The following is a 16,656-nucleotide window of genomic DNA, read 5'->3' as shown; positions in this document are numbered from 1 at the left end:
TTGTTACTTACATTCGTGCATCTTAGAATTCATCTTCGCCAGTTTACTACCATAATTTATCGAACGCACTGGTAATAAAATATTATACTTTTATCTTCATAATTTTTTTTTTGCATTACTGATAATCTAAATACATTATTTTCACCTTAGAGAAGAAGAATGACGTGGTAATGAAAAAAAATCAAGGACTAAATACAATATTATTATACTGTACATCATTTCTAACGCTATTACTTTAACTTTAGGGCTGTCTAAGACCCTAGATATTATAAGGTATTTTCAAAATGAGAATTTTAATCTATCGCAGCGAGCAAGCCAGCAAACTTTCTTCTTGAGCTGTTTTAATACTCTATTTGAGAGGAGGATAAATAATGCAGACATATAGATGACAGTATATTTTCTCAACCTTAAACAAAATGCAAAATGGTTGAAAAACATGAGTGGAATAAATGAGAGAGAGAGAGAGAGAGAGAGAGAGAGAGAGAGAGAGAGAGAGAGAGAGAGAGAGAGAGAGAGAGAGAGAGAGAGAGAGAGAGCATTGTCATGTTAACTTGGCTCTCACTTTTTGTCTGGGAATTTAAGGAGCAAAATATCATGCGGTACAAGATTGAATGTTATACAAAAAGCTTTCAATGTTATGACAGCAATATCTGTTTGAATTAATCAGCTCCGAGAGAAATGCATCAATATTTTGCTCAATGCACTATTTTAAGGCTTATCCATCTCTTCATACCGGGATGTGCACACTCAGAATTCCCCACTGGTACTCTAGGCTCCTCTTTCTAAATAATCATACAGGTTAAACTCAAACATTCTCAGTACTAAATAAGCAAATGTACAAAATGTGCTTATTCAGCTAAGAATGGCAGTATTGAAAACCAAATAAAATACAAATAAAGGGCATACAAAACTCTACATTTTGCTTATGTTACTATAAAAAGGGTGTGTGCATTATGGAGAACAGAAATTGCTGCAATATCTACAAATAAATATGAAGAATATGTGCATTGAATCTATGGGTACATATGATGATTTCAACTATACATAAAAGGGATAAATATTGCCAAATTCATGAGCTCTGTATCATATAACAGCACATGCTCCTACGAAAATATAAAATAAGTCTTCATTAAACAGCCTAAAACCACATTCATATGTCTACAATGAAAAACAAAAATATTTTTGGATAATGGTATATAATTTAATACTTCACAAATAATTTTATGCAATATCAATTACTTTTCATGAACTTTATCAATTATAAATTGGTATGAATAAACTTTCATGCCATTTCATTTCTTTTACCAGCGACGCAACTCTCCCATAAAGCGGCACACACATTCATACATACAGTATTGTCAATAAAAAAAGATCTTTATTTACTTGTTTATAGTACCTCATTGTTGCGGAGTTTATAGACTGTGCTTTTTGATTAGTGATTAAATGTTGAGAAATGTAAAAGCCTAAGTATTTAAAAAGTAAGGATACATTAAAGAGGTATAGAGTACTCGGCAAATTTCTATTAATGTCATCTAAATGAAAGACAGATTTAAAAGTCCCAATCTAATGAACAAGAATGGTATTATTCGCCAACAATATGAGCTTCTATAAACTGAGTCTAGTGTTGCACATTTTAGTATATTAGTGTAAACATTTAAGTATGAAACCATTGCTATTTCTAGAGAGAGAGAGAGAGAGAGAGAGAGAGAGAGAGAGAGAGAGAGAGAGAGAGAGAGAGAGAGAGAGAGAGAGAGAGAGAGAGAATATTTATGTACTGTAAATGGTATAATGTCCGAGCTATAGTACAAGTAATGATAAAGATATAAGTAACTAACATTGCAAATGCTCTGTTCTGTTCGGTTATAAAGAAAAGCACTCACACAGTTCGTTAAAAGTACTGCGGTTTGAATTTCGGCTACCACATAGTCTTACTAATTATTGAACTTAATTTCTCAATAACAAAACCAAAATAACAGTTAACCTATACATAATGAATGACAAAATAATTATAAAAAACTTCACTTAGAAAACCTTGAAATGTGATATTTATTGGGAAAGAGGTAAAAAGATCAATCCCCAAAAATATGGATTCCTCTAAAAAGTACCTTGGTAAAATGGTTGGATTTTTAAAAAAAATTTCTCTTACGTTTATTTAAATTACTGATGTGAGTCAGCATGGCTTAATGCAATATGTCTATCAAAATACATGATAGTCATATACATATAATGTTGGAATGTTGCCTACATTAGTGTTTAAGATTTAGATGGCCTGAAAAACATGAACTTTTAATACCTAATTTAGTATAAAATATCTTAAATTCTTTAATAATGTCAATATTTCTATCTAACATAATAGTGTAATACAACTCATGTAAAATGCACAAGGATAAAGGTGAACCGATAAGAACTATCATCATACAATTCTATATCACCTATTTGTCCTTCCCATGACAAAAGTCGAATGCATAACTAAAAGCTACAATTCTCTTTTATTTCTATGATACTCCCCTGATGTTCATATTGTTTTTCTCTCGAAGCTATTTAAATGTCGAAGTGTACCCTTATAAAAAATTTCCCATCTTCTTTCCTTGCAAAATAGTTGAGTACTCCTCTACCTTTAGTGTATCAAATATACCTGGAGGTTGATGGCATGATACATCATAGTTTCTTTGACTTTTCAGTTTTCTCATCATGGTTGCGAGCATCGGGGGTATTTAATACACCTCTGATACGCAATCCAGATTTGGGCCTCTGATCAAGCAAATTCTCTAAAACACATTATGAATGCAAAGGAAGTTCTTGAGTAAAATTTTTTAGTTGGTTAACTTAAGAAATGATATTCACTAAAGTTGGGAGTAAAATGTAAATTATCTCTAAATCTTATAGTGGAATTTTTTCTTTTGAGTCTTTCAGAAGAAAACTTTCAGGCTTTAGGGATCTTTACCTTGTTCTAGGCTACCAAAATTTAGTCAAACCATTTTTCGAATGAGTCTCAAAAGACTGCATCTGCGTTCATGAATTGCGTGGTAAGAGTAGGGAACAACTGTGTTCCTTTACGGTTGAGATGGTACCCAGTGCACATGCATACTTTTTGGCTACTAACCATGTATTGGTTCCCATATTAGGTAAAATATTGATGTTACAAAACTAGTATTGTAGTCTCTAGAATGCAGTGATGCTCCGAGGTCTATTTCTTGTGAACTCTCCTTTCCTCCCAACCAATTAGTAACAACTACTACAAGATTTTCTTTGGTACCTTCAAGGGATTTCTTTTCGTAATGGTGATACAATGTTTTTGCTCTGAAAAAAGTCCACCTAGGATGGCTATAGAACTTAGTTTACTTATATGATAATATTATGCAGCTCTTTCAGAGATAGTCAAATAGGAAGAATTCTTTTCCCTATTCAGGTTTGGGAAAACCTTCAACCCAAACAGCAGGTTCTGGACGGGATAGGAGAGGGATATTGACTTCATCGTGTCTTTCGATGCTTCCCTGTCAAAAGACCCATAAAATTTTTCAGGTTATCTAAATATTCAACAAGGGCAACCTTTTGTAGTAGAGATTGGAAAACTTCTAGATTAGATTTAGTAGAGGTGGTCTTGGAGCTTTCTCCAGGATTTATACATCGGTTGTTTTAATTCTTAACAGGATTACAGTTCTCAAAGTTTTTAATGGAAAAGCCTTTGTCAGTCTGGGGACAGGGAGGAAAGGAATTTGAAATTTTTTAGTCCAATCAGATGTGAGCGTACTCATTCCCATTCTCAGGGATTCCTAAAAACACCTTTGGTTTAAAACCAGTTCGAAGATTCCTATTCTGTGCCCATATTTGTCTCGGTACAGTTCCTCATGATCATCATCATCATCATGGTTCTTATCTCGTATGAATGGGATTATTTTGGGATTAGGTTTTTTCTTTCAAATTGACTGTTTTATTTAACAAGTGTTTGGAAGGGACTCAGATTAACTGGTATTATCACACTGGAGCCTGAGCAGGTGAAGAGTCCTGGTCAATTTGGAGAATGTGTGTCCAACTTTAAGGATTCTTTCTTTGGGATTAAAAAGGAACAATACTTTTTCAGACCTTTTCATGAGAAAAGAGGATTCAGTGTTTTCTTCTTTTGTTAGAAAAGTTCAAGAGAATGAGATCTATTAGTTTGGATGTGGAGAGGTTTCTACGGAGATGCTCTTTTCTTTGAGTCGCTCGTAAAAGTGATTTCCAGTTTCACCTCCAACAACGGTACAGGAGTTACAACCTGGAGTAGATTTGTATTCCAGTGTATTAGATGCATTAAAGATACAAAATTAACTTCAACTAGTTGAATGGTGCAACAAGACTTGTTGTTGAACCAGCGAGTATTTATGAAAGTAAGAATTGTTGACATCTCTTTTCATGAATGCCTCCTAGGAAATGGGGGTGCAGCTATGGAATTTCTTTGGCCAGGGAATCAAAGAAGGAATCAAGCCTTGTTCTAGACCAATTAGGCTCAGAAATCTCTAAAAATTGGTAAGTGCATGACAGCCTTTTTAAACAGCATGACTACAGCACTGGCATAGATTCAGAACCAGGAGAGAACAAGATCAGAATCCCCGTTCCTGATGCCAGAGGCACTGTTATCATGAAAAAATTTAAGGGCACTATTCTTCTACCTCAGTTTATTCTAGGAGAAGAGAAATTAGATAATCTCAATTAAATGCTTTCTCAGCCTTTAGTGTGTTTGGGGATTTAAAGTTGGAGGAGAAGGCCAACACGAACATGTTTGCAACTCCGCTCAGCATAGAACAGATATGTTTTATTCAACAGTTTCAGCTCCCTTAAATGGGTAGGTGAAAACTGTTACAGGATTAATCAAATCTAGGTCTGTATGTACCTTCCTTCTCCATCATTTGAGCTGCGTTATGCAAGTGCAGGGTTTCTGCAAACAGCAGACGACTGGTGTCTCCTTTTTGGCCCCAGAGAGGGTGTGTTAAGTTCTGTGGCTTCTGTGGTTCTGTCCAAAGAGGTTACCTTATGAATTCAATACATTAAGACAATTAATTGGTTTTGAGGTCTGTTCACCCAAACATCTACAGTACAATCACATGAGTTCTATCCACTGTATTCTAAGAGCCCCGTTCTTTTTGCAAGTCCTTTGGACGGTCTATCTTAGGTCACAATAGGGCATCTTTCAATAAACTGTATCAAGGAATTTGGAAGGATTGCCCTTATTGATGCCGATCAATTAATGTTTCTGTAAAAAAAGATTTGTTTGGATAGTTTGTAGAGTTTTTTTATTTTATTTTATGAGAGGAAACTGTCTATTGAGGCTATAAAGGATGAGGTCTACAGATAATACAATGCTCAAGTATCTACGCTTAGATCTATCAGCTTAAGATATTATTAGTCCTTCAGGTTTATAACTATTGAAAAACCTAAAGTTGTCAGAACAAATTATTGGAATAAAAATTGAATCTTACATTTTAAAAGGTTATTAGTCTGAACTTTTGTAAGATGTTCCTTTTAATGATCTCATAGCCGAAACCATTTTAGCAATAGCAAATTTGCTTTATAGAGTTAGCTTCTGCATGTTTTTTCTTAAAAATTTTGTTTTAAAGATGGGAAGATTATAATTTTTATCTCTATCTATTTAATTATTCTAAGACCAAATGTTAGCCTCAATTTTCTCCTTTCCCTTTAAAAGAGGAAAGGTAAGAATATGTCAGAAAACCCATTTTTATTTGCTGTAAGAGTACTTAAGATTTTATTTCGATCTATGGTCATGGTTCAATCACGCCCCAGTTTTCTATACCGACACTCAAAGAGTGAGCGAGCTGGGTTTATTCCTGGCATTCCATGCATCTCTTTTTTTCTCTGGTATATTCAGCAATAACTATGCCTTAGAAATGGTGCTAGAGGAGCATTTCACTGGGTGACACAGGTTCCTCGCCGAGAAATAGATTTTTCCTTCTTCAAAATCCCTTTTTTATGTGCTGTAAGAGTACTTAAGATTTTATTTCGAGTACTGAACACCGAAATATTAAGGGTACATGTTCCTAATTGGATTGTGAATTTAGGATTTGGGGACAGCCTCTTTCCTAAATTCTATGATGTTTCTAGTCAAGGTTTTAGTAACAGACATATAAGGACCTTGATTCGAGTCAGATAAAGGGATACTGCATCTACCTCATTATACTTCCGTAAAAATCTTTTGAAAGAATTTTTGGAATCAGTTCAACGGCATTCCGAGTCAGCTTTCTTAGAAAATTACTGGACTTTGGCACTGAAGCAACTGTGGCGGATATAATGTAAATAAGCATTTACTGCTAATCCTTTTTCTTTTCGGCGTCAATGACCTTAGATGTCAGGATGCCAGATAACTCATAATCAATCAATAATTTTTCTTAAACTATGTTCAAGTTATGGTATTAATTTTCTCTATGAGATAGTTCAAAATGTTGGTAAATTAAAGTATATAGGTAGAAAAAGTTCATGGTGGGAATAAGTTTAGAATCCTATCTAGAAACTCAAGTGATTACAAGTTTGCTTGGGATTATAACTGGTTACCTGTACTAGCAAAGGGATTTTGACAAAGGAAAAATCTATTTCTGGGGAGATACCTGTGACGCCCGGTAAAAAGAGTCCTTCCTTACACTTTTCTGATATAAATACTTCCAAATCTACCAGAGAAATTAAAGTATGGAATGCAGAGGTTACTACCCTCGCGCGAACACCCTGTGGGCGTCGTTTATAAAGCAGGGGCGTGTGAAAACCACTATTCACAGGCTGTCTTCCATTTAGATAATTCCTTCATCAAAGGGGAGGGCCGTAACAGAGACCCTATCTACTTGACCTGAACTATCCTACCGACGCCCTACTAGAAATAAGCTTATATGTTTGATAATGTTTTAATTGGAGTTGTTACTTTCCTATCTCTTTTCTTCACTAACCCACCTCCATCAGAGTCTGGCAGTTAGCAAAAAGAATATCAATATCAGGGGAGTTTCATAGAAATAAATAGAATTTTAATAACAAAATTTATCATTTCTATACTCACCTGATGTTTATAACATGACCCCTCCGAGTGATGCCTAGAGGCTAATGAAATGGTTTCAACTTCATGGCTAAAAAGACAAAGGAACTATGACATACCCACACCTAGATAGTTGCTGCCAACCTTCAGATTCACTCTACTTAACTAGAGAGGGAGGCACACTACAAGGAAAGAAAATGGGAAATCATTCATTTAAGGGTACACATCGACATTTAGATAGCTTCGGGAGAGAAGCAATACGAACATCAGGTGAATGTAGAAATAAAGAATTCTATTATTAAAATTTTGTTTTTGTCTCTACGTTCCTTACTAGCCCACTGATATGTTTTTTGTCCCTCGTTTCTTTCGGCTTCTGATTTATCTACTTATCTATCACTTTCACGACCAGTCTTAATCAGTCTTTACACTCCCATACCTTGATACATTAAAACTTTTGCACAAGACATCTCATTTACTGAATGTTCTCTGAAAACTTTGCAATATTTTTTCAATAAAAAAAGACTACAGTTTTTGTACTTGTAGTTTTTTTTTTCTTTCTTAACTCTTCCTCTCACTGAAGACTCGTTACGAGACGAAAAATACTTAAAACTTCTCTTTGTGTTTTACATATTTGTTAGTGAGGGGAGAAGATAGATGCTGAGTCACAGATATACATTAATGGACAACTTTGTTGTCCTCTGATAACAGCTTTGCTGAGGGGAAGTGACAGGGTGTAGGGCACCAGTATCAGTTTCCTAAGAACATGGAGTTTACACGTTAATGCTTAGAAAGAAAGAAAACACTCAAAAGCAAAATGAAAGTTATTCTATAGCACACCATCTGAATTTTTCCATTAATGGCTGACCATACTAGAGTTCATATATTCCTTTAAAAGCAACATTAGTCTTAGCATAATTTTCTCATAATATAATTACAGTCAAGGTTAATTTCCAGTACTATACAGTATTAAGGCCAGGCATTAGTGAAGCCATTGCAAATTATACACATAAAGCCATATCAAAGATTCAGTTCAAGAGCAAACTACTTTATTAGAAAATTAACTTTAAAACTGGAGTGCCAGTTAGTTCCTAGTGAAAATAGCAATGTAGTTTTCCTTGACTGTCCACCACAAACTGAATCTTTCACGTAAGGCATAGTTTCCTGAGCAAACATCCAAACAAACACCACACATGGGATGGTATAGAAAACTCAGCTGAGCGTGAAACAAAGCAGCAAGAGGCCGATCACAGATTCACTAGGGGGAAGATGTTTATCAGTCTGCCAATTCCCTCACACCACCCAAATTACTGACTGCGACTGCATGACTGATTCAGGTAGATATAGGGATATGGCCATAGCAAAATCTCCTTTGGATACGATAAAAACGTATCCCAACTTAAACTGACAACTGAATAGCTTTATTACTGTACTATTACATCATGGTCTTCAAATTATCATTTGGGAAGTAATTTACTTTGGATGATGACTAACTGAACCACCTTGTTATAATTACAATGATAAAAAAGCTATAAAGAAGGCAAGAGTATTCATCCTAGAAAAATCAGCATAAATTGCCCAAAATCCTCTGGAAAATTTTAAAGAGCACACTACCTACTTATGAAAAACTGAATGGTTTGGAAACCTTAAAAAAAAATTTGCTTTGGGTTTGAATAGCAAAAGTACTTATGTATCTTTTAAAACCTGTTTCATGCAGTTTCTTATGTTAAGCTTCCTCTAACCATGTACTGTATGAAATTTCCCTGACTGAACCGTGTACACATTTCAGCAAGTGTATATAAGCGAATCTATCGAGTAATGATATAGACATAGTCGTAAACACAGGGCCAATCTGAAGGAGCATGGGAAACCACAGTACATGATCAAACCTGCCTCAGTTTAAAAAAACTAGAATGTATCATGTAAAATTAGCCTCCATTCTTTGTAAACTGGCATATATGAAGTTCCTGTAGAATAACAGCATTCCATTCATTAACATCGACTACCTACAAACAAATTTCTATATATTATTCAATATGTTTTATAAATTTACCAAAAATTCTAGTATGAACCACACTGGTAGCCCAAAGTGATGTTATAAATATTATATTGTACAGATCAAAATCAAAATATGATTTTTTAGCAAATATTACTGTAATCACAAACTACTTTAATACAATAATAAATTAGCATGAATGTGCTTTATTTCAAAACTTCTCTTATTTTTAATTAAACACTAGGATGAAAAAGAGAGAAATGAACAAGATGAATGTTAATTTCCAAATTAGCAAAGAAGAGAAAGTTAAGAGAATTGAGCATGAAGGAGGAACAGAATCTTAGATTGAGCTGCAGAATGGGCTTTGCAGCTTAAGAAAAACAGCATACAGTATTATCAAATGATTAGATTCACTGTGAGGAGCTAAGAAATATTGCAGTAACTAGATATGTCGGTGAAAAGTAAAATATTAGGCCGTAACAAGAGAATACTTACAATGTTATGATGATGTTCTGTGGAAGCACTTAAAAGAATATTGTCACAGCAAACAAAACAAAAATGAAGTCTAAAACAATCATAAAATTTGAATTAAATAACCATGAAACAAAATTTTCAAAATTTTCAAAAATGAGTAATAAATTACGGTATGATAAAATAATAACTCAAAATATATTCAAGAAAAATTAAGGTATAAAATCTAAAATTAATATATACAAATTAAAGAAAAACTTGTTTAAGGAACAAAAGAAAAAACAATCAAAATAAAATGGGTATTTACCCCAAACCATAAAAATAATATACAGAGATTTTAAGAAAAACAAAATAAAAGAAATGAAAGAAAATTAGTGTTCTCACCTGACTTTCCACTAACATAGCCATATCCATGAACATGTCATGAAGTTCCCTTATGGAGTTTTCCAACTTGATGATGTCGTTGTGACGGGCTTCTATATCTGCTAAAGTTTGTTTTGCTTGCTGCGTTTCCATAATAATCTGCCAAATAATTAAAAATTAGTACAATGCTACAGACTGCGATAACTTATTAACTCGACCTAAGCAACAGTATTTTAGCTACAGAATTTCAAAGCTACGTAATCATGGTACAGTACTTCGTAGTATCTAAAGTCTATCGTGAAACTACTGTATTAACGTTTAGAAAATGATAGCATGATATTCTATCAAAGCAATGGTATTTTAGTTACAGAATTTCATAGCTATGTTATCATGGTACAGTACTTCATAGTATCTAAACGTCTATCATGAAACTACTAAAATGATACCATGACTTTCTACCAAAGCAATGATATTTTAGTTACGTTATAATGGTACAGTACTTCAAAGCATCTCAAGTCTACCATGAAACTATTGTATTAAAAGTTTAGTTATTTAAGCTTCAGAATTTCAAAGCTATGTTATCATAGCACAGTAGTCTTCATGGCATCTTCAGTCTATCATGAAACTATTGTATTAAAGTTTAGCCATTTAAGCTTCAGAATTTCAAACCTACGTTATAATGGTACAGTACTTCAAAGCATCTTAAGTCTATCATGAAACTATTAATACAAAAGTTTAGCTATTTAAGCTTCAGAATTTCAAAGCTATGTTATCATAGCACAGTACTTCAAAGCATCTTAGGTCTATCGTGAAACTATTGTATTAATGTTTAGCCATTTAAGCTACAGAATTTGAAAGCTAGATTATCATGGTACAGTACTTCAAAGCATCTTAAGTCTATCATGAAACAATTGTATTAAAAGTTTAGCTATTTAAGCTTCAGAATTTCAAAGCTATGTTATCATAGCACAGTACTCCTCAGAGCATCTTAAGTCTATCATGAAACTATTTATCAAAATTCAGCAAACGACAGCAATTGATTTTTAATACCAAAAACTTCAGACTAACTTTACTGAATATAGAAACTGAACAAGTGCAATTTAATCTGAGTAAGTGCGGGACTAACAGTATCTGTACATGAATGTAAATTACACTTTTCTAGTTATGACGAGCAAAAATGAATTAAAACACTTAAGAAGAAACTTTTCATTAGTATAATACTATTTTCACACAAGAATCATGTAAAATCACCAGAGATAATTTTTTCTGATATCAAAGTTGTTGTATATGTACAGTACTGTAAATCTATAGAATTAATCTATTACAAAGACAGGCTATGATAAAACTATACTGAAAAAGAAACTTTCAAGTCTTTACCCCCTGTGTGAAGACTGCTGGATTCCCCTTCTCTAACATCTCTTCTAATTCATCGCTGGTTGTATTTCGACCGGCTGCAATGCAGAAGTTAGTGATGTGGGGAGAAAATGGGAAATTTTCATAAGTGAAAATCTTGAAAACTTATAGATTAGACATTTTAAAACAGCCAAGAATCTTCTACTTCCCTCATGCTTTGAGAAACCAAAAATTTGTTAACAATACATCCTGCTAAACATAATTCTGTAGAGAGTAGTTCCGAAGGCAATCCCTTCTTCGTTATTATACCATCAATAATTCAGATCAAATACCCCACAGTAGGCCTACTGTCCAATTGCAATATTGATTCGTATAATGTCACTCATGCATGACAAACACCAAACCATGGATGCAACATAATGTTTTCATATTGGACATGCTGACAAAGAAAAAAATACAATTAAGTATGAAGGTAGAGGCTGATGGGAAGGTATAAATGAATAAAATTATTCATACAGTAAATAATAACTAATTCCCTGATTTCACAAGACTAAAAATGAAGTTGCAAAAGATAGCCTACAATTGTTACATGCACAATGTTAAAAAAAATTACAATAGGAGGATGAGGATGAATATACTTATAAATTATATCATTCATACAGATTTACTCAATTCCAACATTTTAGAAAAAAATAGTTCTTGTGAGCAAATTGTAAATTTTTTGGCTAATAGAATAAATACAGAAATCTATGATTCCAATAATTCGCAAAGAAATCTTAACTTCAATATTGTCTAGTATTGCATGTGAGTCTTTGAGTATGAAGAACTTTAACTGAGGAATAGCTGGAAGGAAATTGGAAGGAAGAGATAACAGGATTTCTGCTTTTTATGAAGTCTAATTGGAAAGGGACCTCTGGTAATGGTATCACTCGCCCCAGTTTTAATACCGACACCCTTTAGGGGTGAGCGAGCTGGGTATATTCCTGGCATTTCATGCAACTTTTTTCTCAGGTATATTTAGCAGTATTTATACCTTTGAAATGGTGCTTTAAGAAGCATTTCACTGGGCGACACAGGTTCCTCGCCCAGAAATAGATTTTTCTTTCGTCAAAATCCCTTCTTTATACACGTCTGATGATCATAATGCTTCTGTCCCAAAGCCTTGTTTTATATAGACACTACCTAAAACTAAATATTTCCCTGTTTTCTTTCATTTCAATAGGCTTAGAACTGTAGTACAGTATTGAGATAATCTGGTAGTTAATAACAATAGCCACAACTTGTGGTACACAACATCCCTTTGGCTGTTTCATTCTTCTCGCCGACCTCGGTCATAGCGTATGTGTTTGTACCCCCTCCAGATTGGATGGAATTGCAATTTAGGTTATCAGTAATAAGAAATGTCTTATAATTTGTTAGTAATTCCAGAGAGCATTGTTCATGGGAGTTATTGCTGGGTGATCAAGATCCTCATTCCTTTGTATCTCGTGCCGGAATATTGTAATTTAGATAATCGTTGTGAAACGTGTAGTTGCTTACGATTTCTATTATGGAGAGGAATGTTTAGATGGTAGTTGAGCATGTTAAGAATTCTAGACTTATAAGGAAATCAAGGTTTAGTTCAAGGGAAAATCCAGAAAAGACTAGACTAATTGATTATGTCTCTAGCTATTAACGAGGTTTCGTGGTTTTATAGTAACGAGCTCAAGATTTTTACCCCTTTTTCTTCCTTTGTTAATCTAAGAATATGAAAGAGTCTTCTGGCTAAGAAAGTGAATCTAGCTAAATCTGCCCTGTTTCAAACGCTAAGCTAACTCCTCAGTTTTGCCTAGCGGTTCTAGCAAAACAATTTTCCTTCGATTTCTATCAAACTATGGGAAAAGGTAGCACAAACAAAATTTTATTAAAAGTAACACTGTTCAATGGTAAATACTTATTTTTGTCAGCCCAATATCTGGATATTAAGTTGCTTCAAGAAGGCATATATAAGATAGTTATTACGTTACAGTTACGAGGTCTGTGCTTTTGGGAGATTACCCATCCAAATAAAAGTTTGCACAGTTAAAAACTATTTGGAAATCTGAAAAAATTTAATGTTACTAATAACATCTATTAATTTGATGCTTCTCTCTCAAAGCTTAGTTTTATATGGACGTACGCACTAAACTAAAAATTTTCCATCTCCTCTCCTTTCAATAGGCTTACAGTGTAAACAGGCCTATGGCACAAAGCTGAGATAATCTGGCAGTTAATAGCAATAACCTGGGCTTGGGTATGCCGAACTCCGGACCCTTATTGTCTTCTCAGTCTTCGTCGACCTCGGGTTGAATAGATCGCCGTGCACCGGAAAGCAAATGATGCTTACGAAAACTATTCATATGGCAATGTTAATATGAATAAAATACTGACATGTGCTCATCTCTTCTCTTCTAGCATCATCATCATCTCCTCCTATGCCTATTGACGCAAAGGGCCTACTAGTATATGCAACATTATTCAGTACATGATATTTCACCGCCATGTTGGATAGATCGCTGTGCACCCGAAAGCAAATGATGCTTACGAAAACTATTCGTACGACAATGTTAATATAAATAAAATAATATTGACATGTGCTCATCTCTTCTCTTCTAGCATCCACATCTCCTCCTATGCCTATTGACGCAAAGGGCCCACTAGTATATGCAACATTATTCAGTACATGATATTTCACCGCCATGAAAAGATTAATTCTAGTTTATGATAAAACAATATACCTGGATATGAAGAGAACAGAAAGAAAACAAAAGGAAACATTTAGCAAAACATTTCACATGTATCATGCTATGATATTTTTTATACAAAACATTATTCGACATTAAAACGATTAACAACGGTAACCATTTTACTCTCACACTTTGATAACCGTAAGATAAACTGTAGTCAAAACATTACAGTACAGGAAAACACCAAAGAAGCATAACTACAATCTTTATATTTAAAGTTTTGGACATTTAGTGAGTAAAATAATCTTGCATTTAAGGAAAAAAAATATTATATCCTACACATAACGGTAGTAAATATGTTAACATTCAGAAATTTGTCTGAAAAAGATAAGTGCTTTGCAGCAATACGATTATTTTTCTTAATACACCATGGAGTTCTTTCAATCCACTTCTTCTACATAAATTTTTTCGAACAAGAATTACATATGTTAAAAAATATAATTGACATTGACACGACAGGAAAAGTTGAAAATCCTCAATAAATAAAAAAAAAAGTTAAAAATCGTCGCTAAGAACCGAAAAATTATTTGTTTCTATTTGTCTGCTAAAATTATAATTGCTAATGTCAGGACACTAAAAATAAGTTAAAAATTGTAAATAACAACAAACAGGGGAAAAAGTTAAGATTATCATTAACATAAATTAGAGAAAAAAGTAAAAAATCATTACTAAAAACAGAAAATTTATATTTCCCAATTGGCCCTGTTAAAATTATCATTGCTAATGTCAGGACACTCAAAAAAAAGAAGTTAAAAATCCATAATAAGAACAATAAAAAAGAAGAAGTTAAAAATTGTTATCAAGTAGAGTAAACTTACTAATTTTAAGCTCTCTGGCAAAAATATAACCGATAATGCTAAGTTATTAAAAAATAAAGTTAGAAATCGTTAATAAGGAACCACCCCCCCAAAAAAGGTTAAAAATCGTTATTAAGAAAAAATAACTTACTAATTTCAACTTCTCTATTAGAAATTATAACTGATAATGCTAGGTTATTAGAAAAATTAGAAATCGTTAATAATTAAAAAAAGTTAAAAATCTTTACTAAGAACAGAAAATTGCTATTTCCAAATTGGCTCTGTTAAAAATATCATTACTAATGCCAGAACACTAAAAAAAAAAGTTAAAAATCATTAATAATACAATAAAATATAGTAAACGAAGTTAAAAATCGTTATCAAGTAGAGAAAACTTAATAATTTCCAGCTGTCTATGTTAACAATATAACTGATAATGCTAGGTCATTAAAAATAAGTTAGAAATCGTTAATAACACAAATATAAAAAGAAAGAAAAAAGTTAAAAATCGTTATTAAGAACAAAAAAAATCACTATATTTCAAGCTCTTTGTTAAAATTATAACTGACAATGCTAGATCATTAAAAAATAAGTTAAAAATCGTTAATAAAATAAAGTTAAAATTGTTAAAAAAAAATCTCTAAATTTCAAGCTCTGTTAAAAATATAACTGACAATACCAGGTCACTAAAAAAAGTTAGAAATCATTAATAATAATAATAATAATAATAATAATAATAATAATAATAATAATAAAAGTAAAAAAACTTTAAATTTCAGGCTGTTAAAAATATAAATGCTAATGCCAGGTCATTTAAAAAGGTAGAAATCATTAATAACAAAATGAATGTTAAAACAAATTACTAAGAACAAAAAAGTTATTAAATTTCAAGCTGTTAAAAATATAAATGCCAATGCTAGATCATTAAAAAAAAGTTAGAAATCATTAATAACAAACATAGTTAAAAAATAGTTTTAAAGAAGAGAAAACTTACTAATTTCCAGCTGTTAAAAATATAACTGCTAATGCAAGGTCATAAAAATAAGATGGAAATAAATTAAAAAAAAAAAAAAAAAGTAAAAGTTAAAAATCGTTATTAGGAAAAAAATACAAATTTAAAAAAAAAATGAAAGTTAAAAATCATTAAGAAAAAAATTACTAAATTTCAAGCTGTTAAAAATATAAATGCCAATGCTAGATCATTTAAAATGTTAGAAATCATTAATAACAAACAAAAATAGTTAAAAATAGTTAAAAAATAGTTATAAAGTAGAGAAAACTTACTAATTTCCAGCTGTCTTTGTATCCTTCCTTTACAACGTTCACGGTAATCAGTTTGGGTTCGGTTGTACTCTGTCATAACTTCTACAAATTTTCGACTGAGAGTTGAGTGTTGCGTCTTCTTTATCCTTAAATCTGCGCTCGCCTTACTGACATGCTCTTCCGATTCGATGTTTTGCTCAATAACTGGAAAAAAAAAGTATTTGTTAATATATTAGTAGATTGGATGTATATGAGGCATGAAAAGTTCAAAATGTTCAAACTTGCAGCAAATGTTTTCATGTTGAATAGGATGACATGTCTATTTTAATAGTGTATATATATATATATATATATATATGTGTGTGTGTGTATATATATATACATTATACAATATATATATTGTATAATGTATATATATATACACACATATATATATGTATATATATATATATATATATACATACATATATATATATATATATATATACATACATATATATATATATATATATGAAAGACTGTTTCAATTTAGAACAATGTGCATTACCAACTGCATGCAAATAAGGCAAAAAGTTCAAAATGTTCACTTGCAGCAAATGTTTTTATGCTGAACAAGATGACATATGTCTCTTTTTTATAGTT

The 16,656-nt window shown here is 32.3% G+C and overlaps 1 protein-coding gene across 6 annotated transcripts in view; it reads right to left on the bottom strand.

Moving 5' to 3' along the window:
- The window catches only part of Syx1A (Syntaxin 1A), a 71,879-nt gene that overhangs the window by 52,631 nt on the left and 2,592 nt on the right, over positions 1-16,656 (bottom strand). For all 6 annotated transcript variants that reach the window (XR_011044293.1, XR_011044292.1, XM_068372321.1 and 3 more), the window contains exons 3-5: positions 16,036-16,218; positions 11,214-11,287; positions 9,858-9,995 (exon numbers count right to left, since the gene is read on the bottom strand). Coding sequence is in view for 4 of the 6 variants with exons in the window: in XM_068372321.1 (XP_068228422.1) it covers positions 9,858-9,995; positions 11,214-11,287; positions 16,036-16,218 (395 nt within the window). In the remaining 2 variants the exon portion in view is untranslated. The remainder of the gene's footprint in view (positions 1-9,857; positions 9,996-11,213; positions 11,288-16,035; positions 16,219-16,656) is intronic.

Source organism: Palaemon carinicauda, chromosome 4 (genome assembly GCF_036898095.1).
Source record: "Palaemon carinicauda isolate YSFRI2023 chromosome 4, ASM3689809v2, whole genome shotgun sequence".
Taxonomy (NCBI): Eukaryota; Metazoa; Arthropoda; class Malacostraca; order Decapoda; family Palaemonidae; genus Palaemon; species Palaemon carinicauda.
This window is presented reverse-complemented; position numbering and strand designations above follow the sequence as displayed.